This window comes from Emydura macquarii, unplaced genomic scaffold (genome assembly GCF_026122565.2).
Source record: "Emydura macquarii macquarii isolate MOO-44397 ecotype Brisbane River unplaced genomic scaffold, CSIRO-AGI_Emac_v2 contig_1300, whole genome shotgun sequence".
NCBI lineage: Eukaryota > Metazoa > Chordata > Testudines > Chelidae > Emydura > Emydura macquarii.
In genome coordinates, this window is record NW_027131437.1 from 1,232,230 (window position 1) to 1,248,726 (window position 16,497).

At 61.8% G+C, this 16,497-nt stretch overlaps 1 protein-coding gene across 2 annotated transcripts in view; it reads left to right on the plus strand.

Moving 5' to 3' along the window:
• Positions 1 to 15,916, plus strand: part of DNMT3A (DNA methyltransferase 3 alpha) — a 182,787-nt gene extending 166,871 nt beyond the window's left edge. Inside the window, exons 17-24 of one of the 2 annotated variants that reach the window (XM_067550482.1) lie at positions 650 to 734; positions 1,884 to 2,029; positions 2,736 to 2,826; positions 2,929 to 3,077; positions 6,026 to 6,126; positions 7,972 to 8,041; positions 8,846 to 8,964; positions 9,606 to 15,916. In XM_067550482.1, the coding sequence (XP_067406583.1) occupies positions 650 to 734; positions 1,884 to 2,029; positions 2,736 to 2,826; positions 2,929 to 3,077; positions 6,026 to 6,126; positions 7,972 to 8,041; positions 8,846 to 8,964; positions 9,606 to 9,747 (903 nt within the window). In that variant the 3' untranslated portion in view covers positions 9,748 to 15,916. The remainder of the gene's footprint in view (positions 1 to 649; positions 735 to 1,883; positions 2,030 to 2,735; positions 2,827 to 2,928; positions 3,078 to 6,025; positions 6,127 to 7,971; positions 8,042 to 8,845; positions 8,965 to 9,605) is intronic. The other variant, XM_067550484.1, reaches the window with a different exon arrangement.
• Positions 15,917 to 16,497: the final 581 nt, after the last annotated feature.

Consider the following 16,497-nt stretch of genomic DNA (forward strand, 5'->3'; position numbering starts at 1 on the left):
CCTTTCTCCCTTGGCAACAGACAGGTCCCGCCAGCCGAGCGGCGCTTCCCCTCAGCGCCCCCCTGAGCCCCACGCGCTACAGCGGTGCCCTTGGCCTGGCCTGAGGACTCCCAGCAGGGCAGCTGGCACTTGTGGGCTCTGGTCCCAGATCATCTCCAGGAGCACAGGCCTGGGAGAAGGGACCTCCCGGGCCCCGAGTCCAGTCCCTGCTGTCGCAGGCTGCGCCGTCACGCCAGCCGCTCCGGGAGCTGTGCAGAGAGTCCCTCTGAGCGCCCGGGAGGGTCTTCGCCCCCCGCCCCTGCTGGGATCCTGCTCCGGAACCCCCCTCCTCTGCTGCTTAGAGACCTTCTCATCCCACTAGCGCTTGTGCCAGCACTGCCCTTGTCCCCTCCCTGGGCTTCCGCCTGCCATGCCGGTCGAGGCCTCAGTCAATTCCCCGCTCTGCAAGCCCAGCCCTTCGCAGCTGCGCTCCAAGGAGAGCTCCTCCGTTGCCCCCGCACGGCATGGAGATCCAGCGGGGCCCAGCTCCCAGGGACAGCTGGGCGGGGACCCGTCTGGAGCTGGGTCCCTGCTCGTGGCCCAGGGGGCTGTTGCGAGGAGCGTGTCCTGTGCCCCCCATCTCTCATGCTCCTTTGGTGTTTGTTTTAAGGACCCACCAAAGGTTTACCCGCCGGTCCCGGCTGAGAAGAGGAAGCCCATCCGAGTGCTCTCCCTCTTCGATGGAATTGCCACAGGTGGGACAACAAGAGGCAGCTGAGTGCGGAGGCTCAGGCAAGAGGGTTCTGCTGTCCACCTCCTGGTCACTGCCCCACTGCAGCCAGCATCCCGCAGCCACGGGGCAGCCGCCACGCACCGGCGTGGCCCAGCGCACTTCCGCAGCACGGGGGGCCGTGGGGAGCAGATAAACTCTGCAGCAGCAGCCCTGTGGGGGTGGTTTCGCATCAGGGTAGCAGACGACCCGGTGGCAGGTTCTCGGTCGCAGCCTGCGTTCCGGGGTGCCGAACCTCGCGTGCAGGACAGGCGTTTGGCCCTGCCAGCGAGTTCCTAGCGCAGAAGCAGCTCCAGGATATTGCTCCCGCTGTCTCTTGGAGCCCTCGGGCAGGGGCAGGCGCCCTGCAGCCCCCGAGATCGTAGAACAACTGGCAGCTGCTGCCGGCCGTTCCAAACAGAGTCCCTGCCTGGGTGCCCCACCTCCGGCCTGGTTGTGCGGAAGGGCTGAGGACCCACAGCACCGTGCCCGGCCCCCAGGAAACCAGGCCTGAAGTGGCTTTCTTTGAAACATTGGCTTAATTGTCCTGCGTGCCTGGTTCAAAGAGGGGTGGGCCGGGTCACCCGCCCGGGGCTGTGTGCCGAAATGTGGGCTCCCAGCACCCAGGGGAGTAAGGAGCAAAGGTGGGGGGGTCACTGAATCTGTGGCCTGTGTAGTTCCCCAGAGGGTTGCTAAGAGGGTCCTGACTGCACCAGGCAGCTTTCAGAAGCAGCTGCTTGAGTTCCTTTGTGTGGTGTTGGAGGTGGCGTGGTGCTGAGTGGCTGCTCAGCGCTGAGATGTCTCCTGTCACCCCAGGGTGCGGCCACCACCATGCCCAACCCGGGAGCCCAGAGAGCCATTGATTTCACGGCCAGACGGGGCCACTGTCATGGCCTGCAAGACGCAGGCCAGGGACCTGCCCCAGAGCACGGCAGGGTCTATGAAGCACTTCACTTGTCGTAAGCCATCCCGTTCCTCGGCGCTCTCAGCTCTGCCCGGCCTCTGGCACCTGCCTTGCTGGCCAGGTCTCTGCTGTGCCTGGTTTGGGATGACGTTCACAGGGCTGTGCGTCTGGGGCGCCGTAACCTGGCTCGTCCCGCTGCTCCAGGCATGACCCCTCGTGTGTCCCCGGCAGGTCTGCTGGTGCTGAAGGACCTGGGCATTCAGGTGGACCGCTACATCGCTTCCGAGGTTTGCGAAGACTCCATCACTGTGGGGATGGTGAGGCACCAGGGCAAGATCATGTACGTCGGCGACGTCCGGAACGTCACCCAGAAACACGTACGTGAGGCTGCCGCGGGCCCGCCCTCCTCGCCCCTCTAGCCCCCCCCGCAGGTGTCCTGACCCGGCCAGTGCTCAGCGGCTGCGTTTCGCAAGGGGGCAGCGACCCTCCGGCTGTTGGGCTGACCCTTTCCTAGATTCTGTGACCTCGTGTCTGTCACCAGCCGTTCAGTTTCACCCAGCCCCGTGACTTGGGATCACTAAGGCATCGCCCGGAAGGGCAGCCCGTCTGCAGAGAGGTGCAAGCGGTGCAGAGTCCGCTGCTTCCCTGGGCCCCTTTTCCCCTGGTTAATCACCCGCATGGTCGAACGGTGGTGAGCTCCGTGTCGTTCCATTGTCTGGCTCCAACTGCCAGCCACTGGTTCCTGTCCCACCTTTCTCCGCTAGCGGGAAGAGCCCGTTAGCAGCTGGTGTTTTCTCCCTCTGCCAGTCCCAGGCACTGTAATCACGTCGCCTCTCTCTGCCCTGGGTCAGCTAAGCAGGCTGAGCTGTACGTCTCTGACTGCAGAGCGTTTTCTCCAGCCCTTCAGTCGGTTGTGTGGCTCTGTTCTGCCCCTTCTGCCGTTTTTCAGGACCTTTTTAAAATGGGGACCCCCGAGCTGGACTCGGTATTCCAGCCTCGACCGCCCGGCGCCATGAGGAGCATCGCCTCCGCTCACGGCACTGGGGGCCCGTCTTCTCTGACTGGCACCTCTCTGTGTTGCAGATACAGGAATGGGGCCCTTTCGACCTGGTGATTGGAGGAAGCCCGTGTAACGACCTCTCCATTGTCAACCCTGCCCGGAAGGGCCTTTACGGTAGGTGTCCGGGCCGGCCGCGCCTTCCCTGCTGCATTTCCATCTAGGCGAGGCTGGCTGGCTGCAGCTCATCAATGTCTCTTTTTTCTTCCTGCTGCCCAGAGGGCACCGGACGGCTCTTCTTTGAGTTCTACCGGCTCCTCCATGAAGCCCGGCCCAAGGAGGGCGACGACCGGCCCTTCTTCTGGCTCTTTGAGAACGTGGTGGCCATGGGGGTGAGCGACAAGAGGGACATTTCACGCTTCCTAGAGGTGAGAACTGGGAACTGCTGGCTCTCCCCAGCCTCCCCCATGCAACGTGAGGGTTGCCAGAGAGCCCTGAGTGCTCAGCGGGCCTGACTTTGCATCTGGGGGCGTCAGTAGGCTGATACCTGCCCGACGGCGGCCTCAGCACCTGTGTGTGGGACCAAACCCTGGCACGAGGGGCAAAGAGCGTGCCCAGGGTGATTGGCGGGGAGAAGGCTGCTGAGACACGATGCCCACCTCCGAGATGAGTGAGACACAGCCACGGTGGGCAGGGGCGGTGGAGCAGGAGCAGAGAGGTGTACCGGGCACTCGTGCGATGGCGGCTGGAATCCTGGGGCCGGTTCGGGGCCCACAGTTCAAGGAGGATGTGGATAAATTGGCGAGGGGTCAGAGGAGAGCCCCGAGAACGATGAAAGGGTTCGAAAAGCTGCCTTGTCATGACAGACTCCAGGAGCTCAGTCATTCGCCCTTACCAAAGGCAGGTTACACGGGGACCAGATGTTTGGTGACGGGCTCTTCCGTCCAGCAGAGGACGGGCAAACACCCTCCAATGGCCGGAAGCTGCAGCTGGACACATTCAGACGGGCAATAGGGGGTAAATGTTTAACGGGGGTAACCAGCCCCTGCAGCTGCTTCCCAGGGGCCGTGGTGGATTCTCCATCGCTGGCAATTTATGAATCAGATTTGCATATTTTTCTAAAACGTCTGTTCTAGAAACAAACACGGCGTCTGGGCGACTAGAGATGACCCTGCCGGTCGGTCCCCTCTAGCCCCCTGGGCTGGGATTCTGAGCAGCTGGGCGGTTCTCTAGCCTTTGCTGTGCAGGTCAGACGAGCTGCTCACGGTGCTGCCTTCTGGCCTTGGGGTCCGAGACACCTGGGCGTGGCGGCAATGCGTAGTGGTCTGTGCCTTTCACCTGGGGCAAGAGAGGGAGGGGGCAACCCTGCCTGGGCTGCTGGCGGAGGGGATGCCCACCGGGGCCTTTTGTGGGGTTGGCTGGACAGGGAGGGGGCCCAGTCAGCACCCATGGCCCCAGAAGAGCAGGGGAGACACCCCTCTCCCACTCCAGGACCCAGCTGGTGCCAAGGGGGAGAGAAGCCGCTGGAGCAGGGAGCTTCCCTTCCCTCTGGCCATTCCAAGAGCTTTCTGCACTTCTCCCCCCGGCCTTCCTCTGCCCTGCCCCAGTCTTTGCTCCAGCCCTCCCCTCCCTCAGCCTCCTCACCTCTGCTCCCTTCCATCCCTGCCCCCTTCCCCTCTGCCCTGTCCTCTCCCCTCCCTTCCTTTCCATTCCCATGCGGCTGATCCCCCCGAGCCGCGGCTCCCCCAGGCCGTTGGCTGCCATCACACTGCTCCCTCCGCTCGTCCTGCTCTGATGAGTGGGCGGCTCTTCGCGGCAGAGGCTGGCTGCGTGTGCAGCGCCCCACACGGCAGGGCCCCAGTGCGCATGGGCCCCGAGGCAGCGCCATCGCTGACATGGCCGGGGGGGCTGCGTGGGAAGCTCCGGGAGCACGGTGTGTCTGGGCAGCACAGAGCCAGCTGGCAGCGTGCCCGCCTGTCTGGCTGGGTCTAGGGCTTGGTTTAGTGGGGAGGGCGTGAGGGTCAGAGCCACTGCAGCAGGGGAAGCCTGACTCGCTGCTGTGAGTGTTTTGTGACGGCCCCAGGGCCGGGGGGCTGGGACTCCTAGCACGGCAGGTCCCCGAGGGCTGGGCGGGTTACCGGAGCCCTTACCCTGCAGGCTGCTCCCATTGCCTGGTGGTGCTGCCCCCACCCCAGCTCCTGTTCTCTGCTGGCAGGGGAGGGTCTGGCCTGACGCTGGCAACCTCCAGAACTGCTGCCCTGACAGCAAACCCTTCTCCCAAGAGCTGTTTCCAGACAAGAACCCGCAGCGGGGGGAGTTTTCCAGCCCCCTTGCCTGGCAGGATCCCTAGCAGGCGAGTGGCCCGGAGTCCTTCCCTTCCCTCCCAGGCCCCACGGTCGGTGCAGTGACCCACTCTAACCGCCAGAGGGCACTTGTGCCTTTCCAGCATCTCCGGCCTGGGCCGTGCAACGTCCTGCACCCGGCGCCAGGCCCAGCCGGCTGCTCGGAGACCAGATCGGCCCCGCCGGCGCGGGAGAGATGGTTCCCAGCTGGCTGCGCTCCATGCCAGGCAGCTTTTCCTCCCGCTCAGGCAGGGTTTCTCCTTTCATCCCGTGACCCCTAGTTCCACCCTGAGCCAGGCTAGCCGGGGATGGCCCTTACATTCACGCCTGCGTCAGCCTTGTGCTCTTTTCTGCGTTCTTCTCTGAACACCCCGCAGTTTGTCGCTGGCTGGCTGGCAGGCAATGCAGCACGCAGAACTGAAGGCAGTGTCCTGGGGGCAGCCGCTTTGGGGTGGCATGAAAGAGATCTCTCCCCTCTTCGATGCCTCTGTGGGTGTGGTCCTGGATTAGGGGGGCCTGAATTGCCAGCGAAGGTCTAATTCACTGTGCGCTGCCACCCAGACAGCTCTGCTCTTCCTGTTTCACAGACTGCCCTTCCCAGCAAACGCTGCTTGCTGTGACTCGCTCTGCAGACAGACAAGATTTTAGATCCTGGCATGTTAGAAAAGGGATTTTTTCCCTTGAACCACAGTTGTGTTGCCCAGCTGTGTCGCACCACTGCATCCCGGGGAATGTGGGCTGTGATACAGTGTTGGGGGCTGGGATACAGTGCTACAGCGCTGTTGTGGAGCTGTGTGGGGCACTGAAATGTATTGTCATAGCTCTGTCCGGGAGCTGTGTTGGGGGCTGGGATGCAGTGCTACAGCGCTGTTGTGGAGCTGTGTGGGGCACTGAAATGTATTGTCATAGCTCTGTCCGGGAGCTGTGTTGGGGGCTGGGATGCAGTGTCACGGCGCTGTTGTGGAGCTGCGTTGCCATGTTGTTGTGCTGTAGGGTTCTTGTGTTACTGTTCTGCTTTCTCTCCTTGTCTGCAGTCCAACCCCGTGATGATTGATGCCAAAGAGGTGTCTGCAGCGCACAGGGCTCGGTACTTCTGGGGTAACCTTCCCGGTATGAACAGGTTGGTGAGAGCATGGTGAGAGAACCCAGAGTTTTGGGCCGTTTGCTTGCTTGCATGACAGCGGAGCAGGGGCCGGGGTTTGCCAGCCTGACTCGGTTTAACTGTGCGTCGTTCAATCAGGCTCTGGAGCCCTCGACTCGCACTGATAGCCCCCCTCATGTTATTCCGTGGTGCTTTCGGCACGAAAGGACCGGGTCACACTTGCCCCGAAGCAGGGGATAGGCCAGTGCCCTGGGTTGTAGATATCCCCCTTGCTGTGCGGAGCAGCCTTTGGGGACCAGTGTGAGTTCAGAGCTCCTATGCCCTGATCTCCGACCTGAGCATATCCCCATGAGGAAACGGAGTCCCAGGTTCCCCTCCCCAGGAGTCCTGGCATGGCTCCCAGCGGCCCAGCTCCGAGGAACATTCCTTGTGTGTTCCCCTGGCCCGTCGCTCCATGGGCAGAACACTGATGGGCATTTGGAAATCCTTGAGGTCTAGTGGCCTGAGCCCAGGCTGGGGAGCCAGGACTCCTGGGTTCTCTTCCAGGCTCTGACATCAGCTACCTCTTTGACTCTTGTCGAGTCCTTTCCCCTTGAGTGCCTCAGTTTCCTTCTCTGTCAGAGGAGGGTGAGACTTCTGACCCAGCGCCGGGGGAGGGACAGAGGCATCGTGCGTGTTTGTGAAGCAGCTCGCACGTGCAGGTGGTGGCGTTTTGTGGTCCCATTCTGAGCAGGGACAGTCAGCGGGGCTGGTCTGCAGCTCCCCAGGCTGGGAGCCATGTGCCTGATCAGAGGAGTGCGTGAGACTCCAGGAGGCTGGAACTGGGTCTCCTGTCTCCAGAGGAGGAATTGGCAAGGCTGGAAATTCCCCAGTCTTTAGTTAGCTTCTTAATATTAACAGGTTCCCCCTTCTCCCTCCAATTGCTAATGGATCAGTCCATGAGCTGCTCCACCGCCTCCTCCCCACTGCTAATGGATCAGTCCACTATATGCTCCACTTCCTTTGCACCACCAATGGATTGACCCAGGAGTTGCTGTGTTTCCTCCCCCCATTTCTAATGGATCAGTCCATGAGCAGCTTCACCTGCTTTCTCCCTCGCACCAATGGATCAATCCTCAAGCTGCTCTGCTTCCTCCCCTACTGTTAATAGATCAGTCCATGAGCTTTCTTTCCCCCTCCCATTGCTAATGGATCAGTCCACAAACTAGTTTGTTTCCTCCCTCCATTGCTAGTGGATCAGTCCTCTATATGCTCCACTTTCTCTCTCCCCCCTGCTAATGGATTGACCCACAAGCTGCTCCATTTCCTCCCCCCATTGCTAATGGATCAGTCTATGAGCCACTTCACCTGCTTTCTCCTCCCCCCATTCTTCATGGATCAGTCCACAAGCTGCTCCACCTCTCTCCCCCCCATTGTGAATGGATCATTCTGTAAGCTGCTCCCCCTCCCAGCCCCACTGGCAGTGGAGGCCCCTGTGCTCAGTGGCACCATGTGCTCGGCCGGGGCTCTGGGGACCCAGGCAGGGGCACCGGGCGGCTCTATCTTCCCAGCAGGCCCTGCCAGGCGGCAGCTTGCCAGCCCCCAGCAGGCTCCAGCTGCCAGCCCTGTTTGCACGCCCAGGCTCCAGCAGGAGCGTGCCAGCCCCCTTGCACGCCCAGGCGAGTGCGGGGCACGGGTGCGAGGCAGCTCCAGCAGGAGCGTGCCAGCCCTGTTTGCACGCCCAGGCTCCAGCAGGAGCGTGCCAGCCCCGTGTGCACGCCCAGGCGAGTGCAGGGCCTGGGTGCGAGGCTGGCCCTGCGGCGTGCAGTGGCAGGGCCAGCCGGAGCCTGAATGCAGGGCTGGGGCCCGTCGCCAAGCACCCGTCCTTTTGTCTCGCAGGCCGTTGGCATCCACAGTGAACGATAAGCTGGAACTTCAGGAATGCCTGGAGCACGGCAGGATAGCGAAGGTCAGAGCCGGGCCCTTGTGAGTCGGGCAGGGGCGGGAGGGAGCCGTGGGAGCTGTGCTGTGCCTCTTCCGGGCCCTTTTCCCATGAGTCCCAAGCCAGGGGGTGGTGGGGCAGGCACCGCCCTGCATCACTCTGGGATTTAGACCGGCCTGAGCCGTGGGGTGGGGAGGCGGGGCCCTGGCCAGATCACAGCCAGTGGGAGGAGGAGGGGCCATGGCCAATGAGGCAGGCAGAGGGGGGCCAGAAGTGGGTCGTGCTCTGGATGGGGTTGGGAATCCCTGCATGAGGAGCGTGGGTCTGTGACACGTCGCGTGGGGCAGTTGTGTGGCTCTGTGGGGCAGCAGGAGCAGGACAAGCACAGCTCACTCCCCAGAGCCCTTGGAGCGGCTCCACGGCTCCTCGAAACCAAGCAGAAGGGACACCCCCCGAGGGACTCAGCACAGGGTCCCTGTTCCACGCAGCCACCGCGGCAGGGGACAGGAGGCAGCAGGGCGTTGGGTCATAGATCCCCCCGCCCCATCGTCCGTGGGAAGCGCCCAGTGACCAGGAGAGCAGGGCTCGGGCCAGCCTTGCCTGAGCAAGAGGCAGGAGCCTGCGGAGGACGGGATAAAGCAGCTGCAGACAGAATTACCCGGCGGCCCCACGAAGGCCTGGGTCAGGCAGGGCCCCCAGACTGCTCTGCGCGGGGGGGGACAAAGCCCAGCCGAGTGCAGCTGCCCCCAGGGGCCCTCATCCGGGCCATGTTAGCCGTGTGGGGATCCAGGCAGCTCGGGTCGCTCAGTGCGTTCTGCTTGTCCTCTCCAGTTCAGCAAAGTGCGAACTATCACCACTCGCTCCAACTCCATCAAGCAGGGCAAAGACCAGCATTTCCCCGTCTTCATGAACGAGAAGGAGGACATCCTGTGGTGCACGGAGATGGAGAGGTACCGCTGGCCGAAGGGGTGGGCTGGGCACCAGTGCTGCGTGCTTCCTCTCGGGGCTGCTCTCCCAGGGAGAAATGGCGGCCGGCCCTGTCTGCGCCGGCAGCGTGGGAAGGGAGGCTCCTTAGCAACCTACGGCTCATCCTCGCTGGTTGTGCTGGGGGCTTCGTGGGTGGTTCTGAATGCGTCCGGGGAGCTGTCAGCCATTGACGGCCAGGGCGGGGGGAGCGGATTGAATCTGAGTGGGAGCTTGTTGACTGGTGTTAACAAAACCAAGGCATCTTAGCGCGACCCGCTCCACTGCGCTCGCCCCTCCACGAATCAGCTTTCCCCTCCGTGGCGCCTGGGAGGTTGTCGTCCGGCCACTTCTCCCGCTGGCAGTGGAGTGGCCCTGCGCCGGCACAAACACCCACTGCAGCTCTTCTTTAGACACCACAGAGAAGCCAAAGGCCCACGCCCAGTCACGCCTGTCTGTCTGTCTGGGTTCTTTCGCCCAGCCCATCACCAAGGGGTCTGAGCGTCGGTACAGTGTTCCAGTGTCGACCCCAGACGGTTACCTTCAAGCCTGTTTCCTGTCAGGCTCCGAGGAGGAGGATTCGTGGGGCAGGAAATCAGCTAATCTGTGCTCCCTCATTTCCTCGCAGGGTCTTTGGCTTCCCAGTTCATTACACAGATGTCTCCAACATGAGCCGCCTGGCCAGGCAGAGACTGCTCGGCAGATCTTGGAGCGTGCCGGTGATCCGCCATCTCTTTGCTCCCCTGAAGGAATACTTTGCCTGCGTTTAAGAGACACACAGGAACTGGTGAAGGAGAACGAATCAGAAATAAAACCACCCATGAGAAGAGAAGTGAAAATGTGGAACAAGAGAAAAATCAGCACCCGGAAGAGAGAAAGGAATAAACCCGATGGGAATCCACCGCACGTCTCCCCAAGCGAAAGGGTTCAGTGTCCTCTCCTGAATTTTCAATGTTCAGCTTTTAGCCTATTTAAAAAAACAAAAACCATTTTTTTGGGTAACCTTTTAATTTTCCGCTCTTTTCTGGATGGGTTTTTCTGTTAGTTTGGTTTCTGCTTCTCAAAGCTGCGAGTGAGATGAGAGGCTTTGTCGAGCTCGTGACCAAGCGCTGTATAGCTGGAGGGCAAAGAAAGCAGGAAACGAAAGCAGAAACCCAAGCCTCTAGAGGGGAACGCGAAGGAAAGGTTCTGTCGCTCGGAGCTTGAGTTTTGTCTCTGGTCTGGTGAGCGTAGGAGCACAATGCAGGGGGTGCTCAGCCTGCTGCGTAACTGCCAGCAACTGAGCCTTACTTACTTCTACCAGCACCATCCACTGGCGATGCAAAGCAAAGCCAACTGGCAGGGAAGCCATGAACACACACCACACCACACACTTTTCTACAGTATTTTGGGTGCCTACCACACAGGAAACCTTGAAGAAAGCAGATCCTAGATGCCGCTGTTACCTCTTGTTTACAGTTTATATATATATGATAGATATGAGCTATAGATATATATATATATAAAAGGTACTGTTACTACTGTACAACCTGACTTCATAATGGTGCTTTTCAACAGCGGGGTGAGTCAAAACATCAGCTTCCATGTTGCCTTACGTGCCAGGGCTTTCCACAGAACTCCGCAGGAGGGGGACAATCCAGTGCCAGGGGGCAGGGGAGATACTGACCCCTGCCCCCGGGCAGTGCGGGGGAGGGACGGGAGGCAGTCTCCGTCCCACGTCATGCAATAACCTTTTTATTTTCTAAAAGGAAGGCCCCCTCCCACGCACTGGGGAGAAGCGGGCCCGGCGCTGCCCCTGCCAGCTCGCCAGGGCTTTGAGCCCGCCCGCCCGCCCATGGGGGCCGGGGAGAGCAAGCCCTCGCCAGAGAATAAACAACACACAAACGTACTGGTGCTTTTCTGTGTACGTCGCCTTTGGGTGTTCTTTTCCGAGGGGCTCCCCGCCCATGGCTGGGGGTGCAGCACCGGGCGGGGCGATGTTTTGGGTCACCTCCAGACTCGCAGGCTGCAGTTTTATACTGAGAAGCTGATGACATCTTTGATTCTTCTTGTCTCTTTGTTGTAGAATGAAGATCTCAACTGTAGGTTCATGCCGAGGTGGGGAGGAGGGGCCCTTCTCCCGTAGCAGATGCCCCAGTTGCTCGGCCGGGCCTGGGGGCGTAGGGCAGAGCTCCGGCTGCCTGTGGGGCGCCCCCTCTCCCGCTCTCAGCCCCGGCAGGGAGGCTGGTTCTCTCTTTTTGTGGACGATGTGAATTCTGTTTCTTTTAGTACTTGATCGAACTGCAGCTGTCAGCCGCCGGCCCATGGCACCTCATTCCTCGTGGCCTGGGACGCAGGACGCGTGCTCTGCAGTGCAGGAGACGGCGGGCCGGCTTGGGGAGCGAGGGCTAGACTAGGAATCGCGCTGGCAGGCCCCCGAGGGTGAGTCCCCACCCGTCCCCCAGCAGAGCCAGGCACGTCCCAGGAGAGCAGGGGCTCCGGAGGGGCTCCGTCCTCCACCCCGTAGCTGGAGTCCAGTGAGCAGGGACCCAGCACCGGCCCAGAGCCTGAGGCCAGCTCCTCCCTGGGTGGGCAGAGCAGAGGCCCCTTCCTGCAGCCCCAGGCATGTGCGTACGCACCATGCCGGGGGAAGGCCGGCGGGCGCTACAGAGTGTCACCAGCTGGCCCGGGTGAGATCCCAAGGTGTATATTCAGGTGGGCACATGGCCAGAGCTGAGCGATCAGGGCCATGGGCCCTGCTGGCCGTGGGCAGAGCCCCTGCCCCTTGTGGGCCTAGGAAGGCAGGCATGGCAAGAGCTCGCTCTCTAGGCCCATTTCTGGCTTGGCCTCTGCCAAGTGTGCCGGGCATGGCAGCTGTGGGGGGCTCTCTCTGCCATGCCCCCCCCCACTGTGCATTGGCCTCCCCCCAGCTGGGCCCGGAGCATCTGCCATAGCCCCCCCGCCCCCCACACACACACTGCACATTGCCCCACACACACCGTGCACACACCCCCTCCCTCCCCCCAGCAGTGTCCCAGGCGCTCTCCCTTTGCGGCCCTGCGCTGCGTTCGGCCTGTCTCTTTGCAAACACCTGGGCCTTGTCTGCGTGGCTAGTGGCTGCCCAGGCTGTGACGCTGCAGCGTGCCAGCTTGCCCACGGTAGCGTCCAGCGCTAGGCACGGGGCCTTCCCGGCTGGGGTGCTGCCGCAGAGCGGGGCGTGGCCGGCGGGCGGCTGCAGCTTCACACCCAGGCTCGCTGGCCAGCCACTAGCCGGGGAGAGCAGCCTTAGCCTCTGAAAATATTGGTGACAAGAATTTGAGACACAGGGTAAAGAACTTCCCCTGCCCTGCCAGAGTGCCAGGCAGGAGTGCAGCACCCGTCCCCCACGTGTGCTTCCCGTGACGCGGGGGCCCTGTCCTTCCCACCCCCGCACTGCCGTGGGGCTGTGAGACGTGACCGCAGAGGGGCCTGCGAGGCCTGCACCACAGGGAGCTCACGTCCCCACGGCCTGCCTCGCACGTGACCCAAGTCAGCTGCGGCTCCAGCCAGCAGCTGGTTCCGGCTCCCGGCAGTGAGCGGTGAGCCACCCGGAGCCACGGCAGTGCTGAGCACGGCAGCCAGAGCCGAGAGCCGCCTCCCGCCCCGGCCAGCCTCCGGCCCCGAATGGCGGTGGCTCCACGTGCAGCCCTGCAGTTCGTAGGCAGCAGAGGAACTGCCCAGCCCCTCCAGACGGTGACCCACGTCTCCGGCCTGCTCCCCGCCTGCGCACACCGACACGCACAGACAGTGGAACACGCACACCTCCCCTGCACGGGCCACTCCCCCCGCTGCACACACACCATGGAACATGCCTGCATGGACAGCAGCCCCCCCCCACCCACCCGCCCGTGGGACGCCCCTGTGCGCCCGCGGCACCCCCGGCTGGTCCATACGCGCAGACAGGCTCTGGACACGCAGTGACGCCCGGGAGGCTCCCTGCGCGCTGGCTGGCTGTACTAGTGCTGGGACCGGGGGGGCCTGCGTGTCACCGCTCACCTCAGTGCTGGGCCGGGGCCACGGGTCCCAGCCCCGAGCAGACTGGCCGAGCAGGGCAGGATCTGTCCCTGGCCCATCCCCCTCTGTACAGCCCATCTCCTCCCTGCGCACAGCGGGGCCAGACTGCCCCGGGTCGCTGATCCCCGGGCCAGGCGCTCACTCTGCCCGTGCTAGAGCAGCCCTGGGCTGGGCCTGCCAGGCAGAGAAGGGCTCTCGCTGGGCTAGGAGTGCCAGAGCTGGGCCAGCTGAGTGTGCAGCCCCCCCCCCCCAGCCATAGATGCAGGGATCTGCTGAGGGGAACAGAGCAGGTGCCCTGGGCACGGGCATCCTTCCACTGGGCTCCCGGGGCCGGAGCCGCAGCAGGGGGTCGTGGGGTGGGCTGCTGCAGCTTCTCTGCTGCCTCAAGCAGTTACCCAGGCCCCCGGGCAAGAAGCCAGTGAGCTGCCCTCCCCCCTTCCTGCCAGCGCACAGAGGGGAGGCACCAGGCCGGGGCAGCGCCTGGGCATGCAGCGTTAGCCAGCCCTGCCTCCCCACGCCCCTCGGTTCTGATCCCTCCCCACGGTGACAGCGTGGGGCTCAGGCCGTGTGCGGCGGGTGGGGATCCCATAGCTGTGCTGCTCCATGCGCAGCTGGGGCCTGCCCCCCCCCCGCAGGTGCTAAGGAGAAGCCGCGTGAGGCCAGGTGTCTCAGAGCAGGTGTCGGGGCTGTGGCAGGCCGCCCACACCAGTGCTTCCCTGCCGCACCCCCGGGGTGGCGCCCGCGGCCGCCCCAGCTGGCCATGGGGAAGGTGGGTCAATGCGCCTTCTGCCCCTGGGCCTGGCCCCGTCTGTGCCCACACGGCGCAGCCAGCTTGGGACTCGCTCCTGGGCTGGGCTGGGAAAGGTCCCGGGGCCGGTGGTTAAAGGAAAACTGCAGGGCTTGGTGCTAAAGCGCAGGGAGCGGGCGGCCCGGCGGGCGCAGTCCCTGGCGCTGTCTCTGTTACTGTGAATGGTGTCTCAGGGCCTCACGCTTCGCTCTGCGGCGCAGGGCGGGGCGCAGCGGGGCCCCATGCCGGAAGGGAGGGTACCCAGGACCGCGTGTGGGTGCTTGCTAATTTCACAGCAGGTCCCTCTCCAATGGAGGGTGGCGTTTCCCTTCCTGCCGGCGCCGCGCCGCGCCCCCCATGTAACTCGTCCTTTCGTGTGCTGCCCACGAGGATCTCGGGCTTTGCTCCTCTCTGGATCTCGCTGGAGGGAGTTTGTCTCTCACGTCACGTGGCAGTTTTCCTATAACAAGGGGGCAGGGGCTGGCCCCAGAGAGGCAGCGCAGCCGCGCGCCCAACTCCTGAGTCAGCCCCAGGGACATCTGCCCTCCTGCTCTTTGACACGTGACTGGTGCTAAGTGGGGAATCTGAAAACCCCAACCATGGTGCATGACCCCTGGGGAGGGGAGAGCCAGCGTCTTGCCATTGCTGACCTGGCCTCGCGGGGGGCTGGAGGGGGGCACTGCAGGCCGAGCAGAGCAGAGGTAGGGGCCAGCCTTGCACCGGTGCTTTAATCTTTACATTTTTGTAAAGGCGGCAGGACGGGGGCCCCAGGCTCCCCATCTCCCTGCCGGGTCTCAGCAGAGGCCGTGCAGAGCTTGGTCAGCGCCGGCCTGGCAATGCCGTATGTGGGAAGGGGGAGGGCGCAGGCCCGGCTCCGGCTTCCCACGAGGAGACTCCATTGGCTGCAGCGAAGCTGCTCCTGGGTCCCGGAGTGAATGAGGGGAACAGGCCAGCCGGGGGCACGGAGACTCCTCCACAGCGAATCCCCCGCGGCAGAGACCAGCAGGAAAAGCCGGTTCCTGTCGCTCCGCAAACTGGAAACTCTGGGAATGGCCCTTTGGCAGCGTTTTCAGGCAGTTTGTTTTCAGATTCCCCAGTCCCCGTCTCCGGGAGCGTTCGAGGCTGGGCTGCCGTCTGCCGCAGCCGCCGGTTCCCAGCCCGCGCCTCGGGGGACAGACGGGGAATGTTACCGTTTTTAAAATACCCAACACCCTTTTTTTTTAAAAAAGCAAAAAGCAAATTTTGTTGCACAGCCCTAGATTGAAATAAAAAAGCCTAAATTCCTTAAAATCCGCCGAGGGAGTGGGTGACAACAAGGTGCTAAAACGTTTTATTAAAAATCTATATTGTTAAATTAAGTCTGCTGTCTGGACAATGACTGTTTGTTTGTTTCTTGTGGAGTTTCACAGAGCACTATTATTTTACTCTTCTATATTATTATTAAAAAAACAAAAAGGCATTTTAACTTTGTACTTGAAACCGAACCGAAAGATTTCATGTGTTTTAGCCTAGGCATTGAAGTAGCTGATGCTTAACTATTTGTGGGAAATCATTTATTCATCCTGAAGAATAAACTCTGTAGAGAATTTGGTAATAACGTTGACTGTTCCATATGGTTTGCTTGACTCCCGCGCTAGACCCTCGCTACTCTACATTCCATGCCGCTAACGCCCCCTTCTTTTCCCGGCTTTTCTTTTGGTTTCTTTCCTTTGTTCTGATTATGATTTCTGGTTCCAGCATCCTTCAGCCGCTATTTTTGGGTTTTTTTAAGGGTCGCTTCTATATTTATTGACAATAACTAATGTACATTTCACAGTATGGTTCTGCGACCTGGTGGGGAAGAGGTCCCTCTGCCTCCCCCGCCCCGGTGTTCTGTTGTATCTCTGTGTAAGTATTGCTCGTGACATAGCTGTTATGAACTAATTAAAAAGGTCAATGCGTGCAGCAGATGTAGGAAGTCTGTCCGTTTCGCCTTCATCCCATTTCTTTTTTCTTTGGTGCCCAGAAGAATATAAGAAAGAAAAGCTCCTTTCTAATGTACTTGTGCTGGAGAACACTTGAATAAATGTACTGTTTTTGTGCAAAAAAAGGAAAAAAAAAAGAAAAAAATCCCACGGTAATGTGCTTTGTGTCGCCTCTTGTCTCACTGCGCAGGGTCCTTGGCACTGGGGGTGCCCGCCGGGCCCGTCTGCGCCGCTTTCTGGTCTCGCTCGGCAGGATCTGCCTCTGGGCACCGGGGAGTCCATGGGGACGTGGCAACCCCCAGCAGCTGCGGTGAATGTAAACGGGTTTCTGCGTGTCCGGGCGTTTACGCCACGCCTCTGCCAGCTCGCAGCAGAGCCAGGCCACCGCTCCTGCAGACTCAGGCAGGTGCTTAGCTTTACATTGGACAGAGCTCAGCAGAGCCGTTGCGGATCGGCGCGTGACGGGCTCCCACGTGCTGGGGACATGCCTCGCAGCCAGTCGCCTCCTTCATACGCGGCAGTCACGGTCCGCTGGCCAGGACATCTCCTGGTGACTAACACCTTACCCCTGCCCCCCCGCCCGGCGTTGAAGCCTGGGGCTGTGAGACAAGGCGCCGCCTCGGCGCGGGCTGGGGGCTCGGCCAATGAGGACAGTAGCGCACCGTGAGAGCCGGCTCCGCTGGCACAACGGGCCAGGAGCTGTAAGAGCAGGAGGAGGCTTCGGTGGTTGAGAATTG